Source organism: Abrus precatorius, unplaced genomic scaffold (assembly GCF_003935025.1).
Source record: "Abrus precatorius isolate BTA unplaced genomic scaffold, Abrus_2018 Scaffold9, whole genome shotgun sequence".
NCBI lineage: Eukaryota > Viridiplantae > Streptophyta > Magnoliopsida > Fabales > Fabaceae > Abrus > Abrus precatorius.
The window spans coordinates 34,504,792-34,518,470 of record NW_020874439.1 but is presented as its reverse complement, the minus strand read 5'-3'; the positions used below and the strand labels follow the sequence as shown (position 1 = coordinate 34,518,470).

The 13,679-nt window shown below is 30.9% G+C and overlaps 1 protein-coding gene across 1 annotated transcript; it reads left to right on the top strand.

Moving 5' to 3' along the window:
* Nucleotides 1-3,798: 3,798 nt before the first annotated feature.
* Nucleotides 3,799-10,313, top strand: LOC113849503 (ubiquitin carboxyl-terminal hydrolase 4-like). The gene is made up of 6 exons (XM_027479454.1): nt 3,799-4,253; nt 4,977-5,093; nt 5,968-6,066; nt 8,444-8,632; nt 8,852-9,033; nt 9,551-10,313. The coding sequence occupies exons 1-6, from the start codon at nt 4,137-4,139 to the stop codon at nt 9,954-9,956; spliced, it is 1,110 nt and encodes a 369-aa protein (XP_027335255.1). The 5' UTR covers nt 3,799-4,136; the 3' UTR covers nt 9,957-10,313.
* The last annotated feature ends 3,366 nt before the right edge of the window (nt 10,314-13,679 follow it).

Sequence of the window (13,679 nt, the reverse complement as noted above, 5' to 3'; positions counted from 1 at the left end):
TTTAATTTATTTTCAAAAAATGTTTACAATCAAATTTATGTAATTAGAATTTTTTAAACAAATAATTAATTAAGTTGTTTATTGAGACACGCCCTAAATAGTCAACTGTTTTATTGTTTATTAGTATACAAATGTTAATTATTTATATAATTTAAACATTATTGATCAAACATTTTTTTGGGTCCATATCAAATATTAAATTTAACACCCTGGTTTGTTATAATTAAGATAATATATGATGAGATGGACCCCTTGGACGTTGACTAATACAAATAATGGATGCCCATTACGTCGCCTTGGTTGTAAAATGCAAGTCGCTTTATTGATCTGAAATAGTTAAAGGAATGGCACACATTTTCTTTATTTCTTTATCTTCAAATTAGGACGTAGCATTTCCTTTAAAGTATAAATTTTAAGATTTGAATTCCCATTATTTTAGGCTTTTTTTTCTTTCTAAAATTATAATATCTTCTCGATTATAACTTATCACTGTTAAACTTACATATGCTTTAAAGTAAGTATTGTATAATTGAAAATAAAAAATTTAATGGTAGAAAGGAGAAAAGAATAAACAGACAAGAAGAAAAATAACAATATATTTTACTATTATATTCTTATACTAGATAAATAAAGTTATTAAACTCGAACATTCAAGTTATGAATAACTTAATTCTCACAAATAAGTTTTTTTAAATACTATGTTTTTTCTTAAAATCTCTCATATTAGATAGAATATAAGATAAAAAAAAAACATATCCGTTCCTCCCTTTTAAATAAATAAACTAAATGATTTTTTTTTAATTTCTCCTCTTCTTTTATATAATATTTTTTAAAGGCTAACTAAAAGTGAATTACACTAATAATCAATGGAAATTTATTTAATTTTTTATTTTACAATTTTACAAAATTTTAACACTTTTTAGAGATATTTAATATATTTTAATTATTTATATAACAATTTATTTAATAATTAATTTAACCAGCTAGATATAAAACTACAAATTTTTCTATAAATTATAAAGTTTTGATTAACTTATTAGTTTTAAATTTTTTTTATCTAATTTGAACTAAAGGAGCATGCGTGGTAAGAAGTGGTCTTTTTGTTCCCATTTGGTTGTTCCGGGGGAGGTTTATCAGACTCGAATACTATATTCGTTTAAATTAATATTAATTGATTTCGGAGTTAAGTTCTCATGGCAGGGTCATTCTTTGTTGGAAGGTTCGTATCATCAATTTGACTATAATAACTCTAGTGTTTTTAAAGTATATTTTACTCCATCGAGACCATTTAAATATTTAGAATTATTAACAGTTAATAGCACTATCATAATAAGTTATACAAAGGTGATACTGATACACCAATCAAGTGAGTGTTCTTTTTATCTATCAACGTGATAATTTATTGTTATTGATGTTTTAATTTTTACTGTTTAGCCAATCTATTTCATTAGGTGCCTCATTTAACCTCCTATTATTCACAAATTATTGACATAATAATTTTTAAAACTAATATGCTTTATCCCTTTTAAAAGACAAGTATATATACACATGTATCAGTAAAAAAATAAATGTTTTCTAATTGAAGAAGATAACCACTTAAAGTATCTTTTAATGTTAAAAATGAATATATAAAGCATGGTCTAGAAATGTAGGGTGGATGAAATTTTTGCCCAGATTTGTTTACTGGGGTTACATTTTTCCTCCCTATCCTTTTTAGTTAAGTATTTTACTTCCGTTTTGTTTCAAATTAAGCTGCCATCGACAGGGGAGGGAATGTATTCAAACTCAGTTGGGACTGTCATGTCCCCTTTTCCTACGCCATCATTATTCTCCAACTCAACTCGTATTTGTTCTTGTTTTTTTCTATACGTGTGCACATATTCATGTTCTAAGTGTATATCCTCCCTTACGATCATTCTATCCATAATTTCATTTTATTAGTAATTTTTTCTACTTATAATTTTTTTTATCTCGAAATTTATCACCTAATATTAAAAACTATCATGACTTTAATATATAAGAAGGGGTAATCTAGATTTTTGTTTCATGTGACCGCTACTTTATTATTCTTTATTTTAGTCAAATCCTCTCTATTGTTATTATTAATAATTTATTTTTCATCAATTATTATTTTGAGACTCTGTCCACAGAATAACAAAAACTATCTATAATATGACTTTTCAAAAGTGATATATATAGTTTGGCAATGTGTGTTCCTTTAGCACTAGCATGATTAGAAGAAAATTTTTAGAAACTAATGATTTAATTTTGCAGTTGAAACAATTTATTTGATAGAAAGAAATATTTACACAGTTTAAAAAAATGAATAATGTATGTCATCAAAATCATAATTTGTTTGTTTGATCATTAAATGAATGTGAAATGCAAAATAATATTTGATCACCTACCATTTAAATGTTCAAACTCTAAAACTCAAGTATACCTAATTTAATAAAAGTTTTTTTTAACATATGATACATGATAATAATAGATGATAAATTTTTATTAAAAAATGTAGAATTCGATACTTTAAAAGTACTAAATATTACAATTTTTTTAATAAAAAATTACCACACACAATTTCTTATTATATGCAATATAATATTATACAAATTAAAAATTCACAATAAAAAATATTTACAAAATTTAGGATATATATATATACAGATACTATATAATACATTATAGTTGGAAAAAAAGTTGTTATTTTTTATAATAATTAATTTTAAAAAAATATTTACAGTTTATTTTAATTAATTAATTAATAATATATACATATTTATATTAATAATATATAAAATTAAACCTTTTATTTCTCTTATACAATACAAAATATGTTGGCATGTGATGTTATAGTTTTTTTGATAATAAATATTAACAACACGACAAATTAAATAAAAAATTAACAAGTATTTGGTTCAACTAATATATATATATATTTTAAAATACAAGTTTAGGATTGATTGTTGTGCATAAAAATTAGCTAATGTCACCATATTTATAAATACTTTTTAGACATAGATATACTGTGTTTTATAGAAAAATACTTATGACCTTAAAAAATAAAAGAAATCAAAGACCAACGCATATATTAATTCCATTTGTTTTTCATTAATGTATTTTTTAAATATGCTCGAGTAAAAATTTAAATATACAATTTAATTAAATTTTATTGTATAAAATTTTATGATGAAATTTCAATCACAACATTTATTAATATAAATTAACAAACATTTATTTCAATAAATTTATTATAGTAAATTTGAAAAATTTATAAAATCTATATGTTTTTTATAAACTTCCCCTGAAAATAATTGATAATTTTTATAATCTCTTTTTAAATCAACTCAATAAATTATTATATAGTATATAACTATTTAGAATAAAATTTATTATTTAAAAAATTACAGTCTAATTTATTAAGAAATTCTTCGTATAAGAATTATTTATTAAACAAATGTTTAACTAAATTATATTTATAGTCATATTTTAGAAATTTATTAAATCAGCACTTAATTAAATTATATGTCAAAAGGTGGTCTTCATGGTATCTCATTGTCATAGTTTTTGTTGATTGATTCAATTTTATCGTTAATAGTTGCACTGAAAATGTAAAATGTTCAGAATGAAGTTGAAATTTATATTTTAAGCATTGAATAAAAATAGTTTTCATAGCACAGCACATCTGAAATTGAAAGTTGACATAAAAAAAAGAAAAGAAATTGAAAGTTCAGAGTTGAAACCATTTTACACACAAACTGGCACGGATATATTGTGGAGGACAATACTGGCGCGTTTGTAATCACGTTTATTTTTTTTTCCTCCCCTTTTATTTTCGGGAGGTTTTTCTCAAACGCCGTTCTTCTCTCCATTTTCTTCATTTTTCTCCAAATTTTCACCGTCTGCATTCTCTTCTTTGTAACGAAACCCTCGTTTTCTTCTTCGCTCGCTGCTCTCGATTGATAACACAAAACCAATAGCATCAGACTTCTCTCTGCAACAAACCCTAGCGATTCGAAGTTACGCTCGAGAGAGGAACGGCCATTGAGCCTTTGATGATGATGATGGTGTGCGATGTGACTCACTGAGTTGAACCGGATAAAGATCTGAGTCTCGGCGATCGGTTCAACGCGCTCATGGGTGCTGCGGGCTCCAAGCTCGAGAAGGCTCTTGGCGACCAATTCCCCGAAGGAGAACGTTACTTTGGCCTTGAGAATTTCGGCAATACTTGTTACTGCAACAGCGTTTTGCAGGTCTTCACCAATCCTTCTTCTTTTTCATCCGATTTGAGTTTTTGCTTTTATTTTAAATTCGATCGTATTATTGGAAATAATCGCTTAATTACATAATTAATTAATTTTTATGGACATTTTGATAGTTAATTATGGCTTAGTTTTCTCTGACTTGTGAACTTGTAAGGAAAAAATATTGCGTCAAAGAAGGTCAATGTGTTCTTTTTGTTATGTATATTCGTTTAACGTGCTTTGGTTAATTTTCTAGTGCTTGATTTATCAACGAATATAAACAATGACATTAGAGCTTTTACTTGTTTATTACGGATTTTTTTAAGAAAGTAAGGAAAAACGGAGGGAAACGTTTGTTACTTGTCATAACACTGCTACAAATCCTTTTCACCTTTTCTCCCGGAACTTTTGTTGCATTATGTATATACTTTATTTTCCTTGTCTTTAATTTGAATGAGGTCTGGTCAGTGAATAGTAGAACTAATCTTCATTTTAATTATTGTAAAAAATACTAGAATATTAATATCAGCTTATTAGCCATCCAAAATAGGGAGACAGATATCACTGAATTTGTCTTACCTTCTAGCTTTTATAGAGTACTTTGAATCCTGATGAGTTGCGTTTGAACATCAGAAGTACATCAAGTATGCTAGTTTGGAGTTTGTGTTTGTTCTAAGTTCTGACGATTTTTAGAGTTTTTCGTTAACTAAGTACTCTTTTTCCTTTTTACAGGCGTTATACTTCTGTGTTCCATTTCGTGAACAGTTGCTAGAGTATTATGGAAACAACAAAGGTGTAGCAGATGCAGAGGAAAATCTCTTGACTTGCTTAGCCGACTTATTTTCACAGGTAAGGAATCTATAGTTTGGAAAATTCTGTGTTTATTGCATAAGACCTTTTCACACTTAATTAACAAAAGCATGATTTACCATTCGAGGGTTTGTATTTGGTTAATGGCTAACCACCATTGAAAATGTCACATTGAACTGGGTAAACACCCATGATTCATTAATTCATTCCATCCATGGACTTTCATATTAGTTTTCTCTTAAAACATTACTAAAGAAATTTAATACCCTATTATAGGTCTTCAGTCTACTCAAAAGTCAAATCAAGCTTAAACACTGGGGATTTCCTTTTCCACTTCTAATATATTTGATTTTTCTATGTTTTGGCAGTTTGGCTATAACATGGAAATAATTTTTTATATAACATTATGGTGACATTGGACCTATGTGGCCAAGCCCACCTAGTGGTAAAAAGGCTTGGTTGTTGTGGTTGGAGAAATGTGCGCTTGTAATCTAGAAATCTGCTTATTAGGAAGTAGTGCTAGCATGCTTGTCTGAATCAATGATGAACTATGCTTTTGTATGCACCTGCATTTACTTCTTCTTGAGAAATAACTTCACAGTATTTAAGGTGTGCTTTTTTCTTAGTACCTGTGTTTTATTGTTTTCTCTATTTCCCATCTCTGTGGTTTTCCTTTGAGGTGTAAAAATTGGTGGAGGTGATTCCATTGCTTGTCTGAATCTGCTTTGTTGTATTTTTTATTTTGTGATATTATGTGCTTGAGAAATTGCTTGAAGGTATTTGCAGTGTGGTTTTTGTGAGTATCTACACTTCGACCAATTTCTTGCCTCAAATGTCCAGTTGATGCAATTACCTGCTATTTCTTTCTTTTTTTTCATGTTTAGGTTAACCTATAGCATTTCTTTTGCCATAGATAAGTTCCCAAAAGAAGAAAACAGGTGTCATTGCTCCCAAACGATTTGTACAGAGATTGAAAAAGCAGAATGAACTCTTTCGAAGCTATATGCACCAGGTATGTGATTAAACTTTCGAGAATGAGCACAGAAGTCAGGTCATTATTCTATAAATTTATATCTTTATTTTGACAGTAACGTGTGTAATATTAGTTTGTGCACAGAAGTGTGCAGTGTTTGGCTGTGTTTATGTGTTTCTCCACATTAAGGTCCTATGTGTATAGTCATCTTTTGTTTATGTGCCTACTTTGTTACTTGTCAGTTGCATCTGATCTTAATATGAATCTTAGCTAGAGGTTCTATTATCGTTATGATAAGTTTCTGGCTGGGAAAGCTCAGAAGCAACCTACAATTGTTCAATTGGTAGATCATTAGTCAGATCGGTGTCACTCTTGATTGAAAATGATTTAGATTTCAGAGCTTATAGTTAAACATGAAGCTGAAGGCATGGTTAGGATCATTTTTCTATGTCTGGGATGGACCATATTTTAAGGCTGCAATCTGTTCCTTGATCTGAACAAAGTAAACAGGAGATTCTTTTCAACTGTGTCTCATAAGATAATAACCTGTTGAATTGATCATGGTGCTTGTATGTGTCGGGCCTCTATATACAGAAAATTAGAAATATGTTAAAATCTCCCTTTTATTTCCGTTATGTCTTATGTGTCTGACAGGTAACGTGTTTCCATAGGGAAAGAAGCCCTTGTCATGGCTATGTAAATGGAAAATTGGCTTGTTGGTTTTCTTCTCTTGGGAGGAAATAGTTAGGCCACTCATGTTTAGATGTTTGTTTTACACATCTTTTTCAATGGGGTTGAATCGTAGTTATTAAGTTTGAACTAGACCAGCCAGTTTGACCAATGGACTGGTTAGGTAACTAGCATTTTGGACCAGTTATGTTCAAGAACCTGTTTGATTTGCCAGTCTTTACTAAAGACAAGTAACTTGGTCAAAAACTGTCTGTCATGCATTAAAAAGGCTTGAAGTGAAATTGTTTTGCCAGTAATGAGGCAAAAAAGGCTGTCTGAAAAGAAAAAGGGCAACCGAAATAGTTAAATGTCATGATGAAAAGGACCAGTGGTGTTAAATGGCAGCCATGGTGGCGCCATGGCAGAATTTGGTGGTGGAAATTAACCCCGCTGTTACAGCGTTAGCGTTTTATGGCGTTTTTCCATGGCGGCACCATGGCGGCTGTTACACGTATGGTGGAAACGGCAGCCATGGCAGAAATTGTTGAAAAATGGTGTTTTTGCAGGGTTGGGCCGCGAATCTAACTTTGTCCAGAGGTTGACCCGTGCAAGAAAACCCTAAGGTGACTTGTTAATAGCTGTGCTATCGCCGGTGCAGTGTGGAGCAGCTGTTGGCCACCACGTTGCAGGGTGTTTGTCACATTGTGGTGGTTGTGAGTGGTTCGCGGCCAGAACAGGGAGAAGTCACAGGTGCTACTGCACGATCTTGGGGAAAGGAAGAAACCTTTTCCTGTTTTTCTTAAAACGCACCGTTTTGATTATTTGTAAGGGTAGAAAGGTCATTTACTCTTAATAAAACATATATTTCATCTTCCTCCACACACTTTCTCTTTTCACGAAAAGCCAAAACCTCAATGTAGCAATTTCTCCCATCCTCATCGACTCACCCACTCCATTTTGCTAGAAAATCAACTAGTCTGGAGGGTCACCCATTCCATTTCGCCAGAAAAATCAGTTTTTCCAGTGTCTTCTCTGCTTTTTCTGTTCACCGGATAAATCAGCTTTTCTGGCATCTATTCCACTTTTTTGTTTGAGCTCTATTTTACAATTCACTGATCATTCTTGTTTTTCTGTTCAAGATCTGTTTTGCTATTCATCCTGTTTTGTTGTTCAAGCTCTGTTTAGCATTTTTTGTTTAATATAACATCCACGCTGCAATGTTTTTCTCTTTTACATTGTTACTGTTACTTGGAATGATGATGTAATCTTGAGAATTTCTTGAACATTTATATTAAATTTGTGTACCTAAATATTATATATGAATATTATAATATTTTTATATATTTTATTATATCCGCCATAAATCTACCATAACCCGTCATGGCAGCCGCCATAATTTTATGGCAGATTTTTTGGTTTCCGCCATGAGCCACCATCCACCGATGACATTGAAAAGGATCCAAATTTGACTCTTTGAGCCCAAGTGTACATATAGATCAATCAGTGACCCAAGTTGATGATCAACTGGTCAAGTTGAGCTTGCTATTATTGGTTTGAATATTGATAATTTGTTTAGTTCAAAAAAGGTCGTACATATCAATTTGTTTTAGTTATGCCATTCCTTACTTATAAATGTATTGTTAATTCTGCTATATTTTGTGTACTTTCTATTGCATGATATTTTTATCTACATTTTTTTTAATGAGAAAAGCAACATTGTTATTGTGAATCTTCTCATTTTTGGCAGGATGCCCATGAATTCTTGAACTTTTTGTTAAATGAACTTGTTGACATTCTGGAGAAAGAGGCCCAGGCTGCAAAAAATGATCAAGAGACATCTCCATCTTCTGAAAAGGCTGCCAATGGACCTAAAAATGGTCCAGCTAATGGTGCTAAAAAAGAGCCTTTAGTTACATGGGTGCACAAAAATTTTCAGGTGACTTTTGATCTACTAATTTGATGCTTCCATTTTAGCATGTTGCTTGCAGCAAAGCTTGGAGTAACCATACATTGTGAAATTTTTTATTGGACTAAACCTATTTTGCTAGTTTTTGGTGGTGGAGGTTGGGGGGGGGGGGGGTTGGTTTATTGTTAATTCCAGTCCATAGTTATCACAGTTTAAGGAATCTCATTATTTGTGAATTGTTCTGCTCAGGGAATACTCACCAACGAGACAAGGTGCTTGCGATGTGAAACTGTAACAGCTAGGGATGAAACATTTTTTGACTTGAGCCTTGATATTGAACAAAATAGTTCAATTACAAGTTGTTTGAAAAACTTCAGTTCAACTGAGACATTGAATGCTGAAGACAAATTTTTTTGTGACAAGTGCTGCAGGTACATAGATTTTACTCCTGGTCATAAACTGAACTTTGATTTTATAATTAATTGAATGCCTTTTGTGTGGTGTCAGCTGTTACCTGGCTTCTTGAGACCTATTTTGAAAGTAAAGGATCAGTTCAACCGTTTTGAATTATGTGCATAGCCAAGCCATTATATACTGCTTGTTCAAGTGAGAGATTTTGTGACAAAGCAGAGATATGAAATGGCTTCAATATTATGTATTAATTATTTTGGCATTTTGTTATTATCTTTTAATTAAAAAATTAGATTGCTATCTATGCTTTTTTACTAATACAATGATGTCTTCTGTTGCGTATATGGTTGTGACCTAATGTTTTCACCTTGCATTGATGATTGATCGTTTTTTGTATCTGATATCTGGATGGTTTTTTTTTGTTTTTTTTGGTTGCTGTCAATTTAGTGTGTAAAATTATGTATGTAATCTCATCTCTATTTTTCATGCCTGTTTTCTGGTCTAATAACTAAGATGTGAAGTTTCTTATGTTATCAGCTTGCAAGAAGCTCAGAAGAGAATGAAGATTAAGAAACCACCCCACGTCTTGGTTATCCATCTTAAGCGGTTCAAGTACATTGAACAGCTGGGCCGCTACAAGAAGCTGTCTTACCGGGTTGTCTTCCCCCTAGAGCTGAAATTGAGCGATACAGCTGAAGATGAAGATATTGAGTATTCTCTATTTGCAGTAGTTGTCCATGTTGGTAGTGGGCCCAACCATGGGCATTATGTCAGCCTTGTGAAAAGCCATAACCACTGGTTATTTTTTGACGATGAAAATGTCGAGATGATAGACGAGTCAGCTGTTCAGACATTCTTTGGGTCATCGCAAGAATTTTCCAGCAATACAGACCATGGTTACATTTTGTTCTATGAGAGCATTGGCTCTGGTAATAGGAACTAGAGGGGGGAGCCTTTTGAGTTTTAGGTGCTTGAATCATTTGGACTGTCTTTTTCATCGGTTTAATTAATTATTTCTTTTTTCCTCATTTCATTTTTTCCGTTTTCCCTTATTCAACCTGCTTGAGTAGTTGTAATACATCCATGAGAGGATACGGGTTGTGAAATGTATACTTAGGTGGTCGTCATGTACAGTGGATGGTGGAAGCACTGTCCTTTTTTCCCCCATCTCTTTCTTTTACAAATAAGAGCAGATAGAGCAGTATATATGGTGTGAGAATCTCACCGACAATGTATTCATGGTGTTAAATGTTAAATCAATGGAAACACAATGCAATGACAAAGTTACTCGTAAATTATGATAGTATATATTGTAAGTAGTTCTATTAGAATCTATATTAGGAATATATTGATAATGTCAAATATTTCTTTTTAAATGATTTAAAGAAATAACGTTTTCCTTTTTAATGTTAGTGGTCAGAGACCAAAGGAAATAAGCTTTCTAATCACTTCAGCTCTAAATGTGATAATTGTTCTAAGGTGAGTTAACTATCGTCTTCCCAAGAGATCGATAAAAAGATTGTATTTGCAAAACCGCTGCCCATAATGGCATGGTCTCATCACATTTTGGTTAGGCTGTAAATCACATTGCTGTTGATGGGACCTCCGTAACACTTAATCTGAGAGCATAGAAGTAGTTGGTTTGTATTTTTGGGGTGGCGAGGGTGGTCCATAAGGGCTTGGACCGACGACGCCTTGAACAACTGGCTCCACAATTACATTAATGGTATTCTAGGAGTAACACACTACAGTTTATTTTAAATTTCATCCAAATGTTATATTTTTATTAGATTGTTTATAGTACGCTTAATTATATAATAACATCTCTTGAGGATGCCATTTTAAATACTATGCATTTTCTAGAAAGTGTTGATAAATATAATTTTGTTATGCGAAGGAATAAGAATTAAGGTTTTATAACGATTAAAATATGATCACCCATCACCGAACTCAGATGTACGATATGGCCCTTCATAAACAAAATGAAACGGATGATTGCTGACTTCTAAACAAGCTGCAGGCATGAAAGTATCTTCGTCCTAAACTGCTTCAAATTAACGATGTCATCAAATTTGCATGTTGTTCTGAATTTTTATACTCCTATCATGCTTAAGCTGTCAAAAGCATATGCGAAGATTGAGCTCTACTTGCAATGATGTCGACTGCTGGCGTTTTGTAAATTTTGTTGTTTTTCACTGTGGGCTAATTAGCATGCTTGGTTATGCATATAAATCGATATTTACTTCAACGTTACTAGTTTTAACGTATAAAGGAATACGTTAGATCCACATTTAAAAGTTTTTTGACGTGTTTCTAATGGCACACTAGCTAATGAAATAAAAAAGAGTCACCTGAAAGTTGTGTGTTCTTTGTATACCCATTTTGTCTTGTACTGAGCATAAAATGAGATGGACTCAAGTTTAAGCTGAAAGGGATGCGGATTTTGCTTAGCACCTTGAAAGAAGAGAGAATGAGAGTATGAAACTCGAGAACAATTTTTATTCATATTCAAATAGTCTTAAGCCACAGTCATTTGTAATAACTATAATTCAAAAGGTTCTTGAGTGAACCCCGAACTATGTATTCCAGCTTAACTACTCAAGTCTCTCCAGTGGTTCTGATTCAGAAGAGAATAATAAATGCTAGATAAAAATCTGCATCAATGAAACCACAATGCATAAGCAAGCAAACCAACATATTGTATTTTGATTATGTCATTTGTTCTCCAATGTTTTGTTCATCTTTTTTTATTTTGGGTAAAGAATATTAAGTTAAGAATATTTATAGGCCAATATTGGATCACCGCCAATCTGCACTACGGGTCAAACCAATCAGAGTCTCACAGATGATGTGGGGGTTCAAGTTTAAGAGTTGCATGAACAGTTGTTTTTATTTTAATATAAATGAGATACTTTAATTGTGCGACCCAAAAGAATTATTTTAATTGTTAAATCAAAACTAAACATTTTTTTTCTTATTGGCTGGATGCCAGAGTCGCACAGATCTGTTAATGTTATTAGCACAACTATATTTTTTAAACAAATGCTAACTAGTATTTTCAAAAATAAAATTTTATATTATTTACTGTATTCTAATATATATATATATATATAAATGTAATTTTCAATTTTTTATTTATTAATGTCTTGATTAATACCTTAAAAATATTTTTTTTTATTGTAATTGCTTTTTTTTTTTTGTCAATCATTGTTTATAAGATTGTTAAATATATGAGATCGTACAGAGATGGGATGGGCCAAGTTTTTAATGTTAAGGTATTTATGGAATGGGCCTAAATGTCTGAGCGGTGGATCTGCAAGACTGTGCTACCTTGCCAGTGGGCCAGCGTCGCCACGTCATCCACCTCCCCAAATTAAACGGCCTGTCGCTTGTCTCCTCATAAGACTTTTCCCAAATCTATTTCCTTTTCAACATCATTCAATAATTCGACACACGCACGCATAACAAATCGTAAGGCACAATTCTTAAACACGTTTAAATAAATAGTTGAATTAAGTATTTATTTAATAATTTTATTAAATAAAAAATTATTCATAAGTTTAATTTAAAAGTTAGTAGATATAATAAAATAATTTTGATATATTTTTTTATAGAGTTTATTAAAACAATTAAAAAGTATAAAAAATTACAAGTCACTCCCATAAAACTCGAATTTTTTTTTTTCTAAATGTCTCCAATTGAATTAGATATTATAAAAATTTCAGCATTTTGTAAAAAAATTCAGGTATTCAAAGTTTTACATGTAATACTTGTCCGTTTTTTAAGTCTCAAATTTAACTTTTGTGCCAAAAATGCATTTAAAAGTGTATAATCAAGTATATTTTTAACAGTTATACATGACATTTTAAAATCGAATTTATTTTCTGATTTGGTACAATTTGCATTAATATCTTTGCTTTTAATGCATTTCAAATAATTAATATGTAGTTATAATTTCAATTTAAAAAACTAAAATTTTAACAATGTTTTATTTTTCACTATACATGAAAATTTATTTCATTATAATCTAATTTACTTTTAATAAATATTTATAGTCTTTTTTTATCTTTTAATCAGAATTATATTATACTTCGAAGGAGTTAATTTTTTTTTGCTAAAATTATGTTTATATAATTATTCTTTTTAATGAATTGAAATAATTAATTTCTATCCGAGTTTATACAATATACACTTTAAAAATATACGATTGTACCATACTCTTAAAAAGGACCAGTGTTCAATAAATAAAAATGCTGTTTTACAGATAAAATAATTATACTTGTTATATACAAAATATTTATTTGTTGGCATTATTAGCATATTAATATTTTCAATTATTTTTTTTACATTTTATTTCATATAATACAAACGTTTAAAGATTGAGAAAATCGTATAAAAATAGTACAGGGATATATTATTGTTAGTTTATATTAAAATAATAACAAGAATCAAGCTGAGGATGGATCCACGTACTGGGGATGGAACAGTTAAGAGCCCCGTGACTGACTTTGTCTCGTTGTCCGTGGCACCGAAGACACCTTTTTCTCTTCACAGTTTACAAACTTCACTCACATGCATTGCACCCTTTCCCAACCCAACACCACCAAACTCAACCATCATTCATCCCTCGCCCCCAATTTTACCCTTCAATTCTTCATTTGGCCCC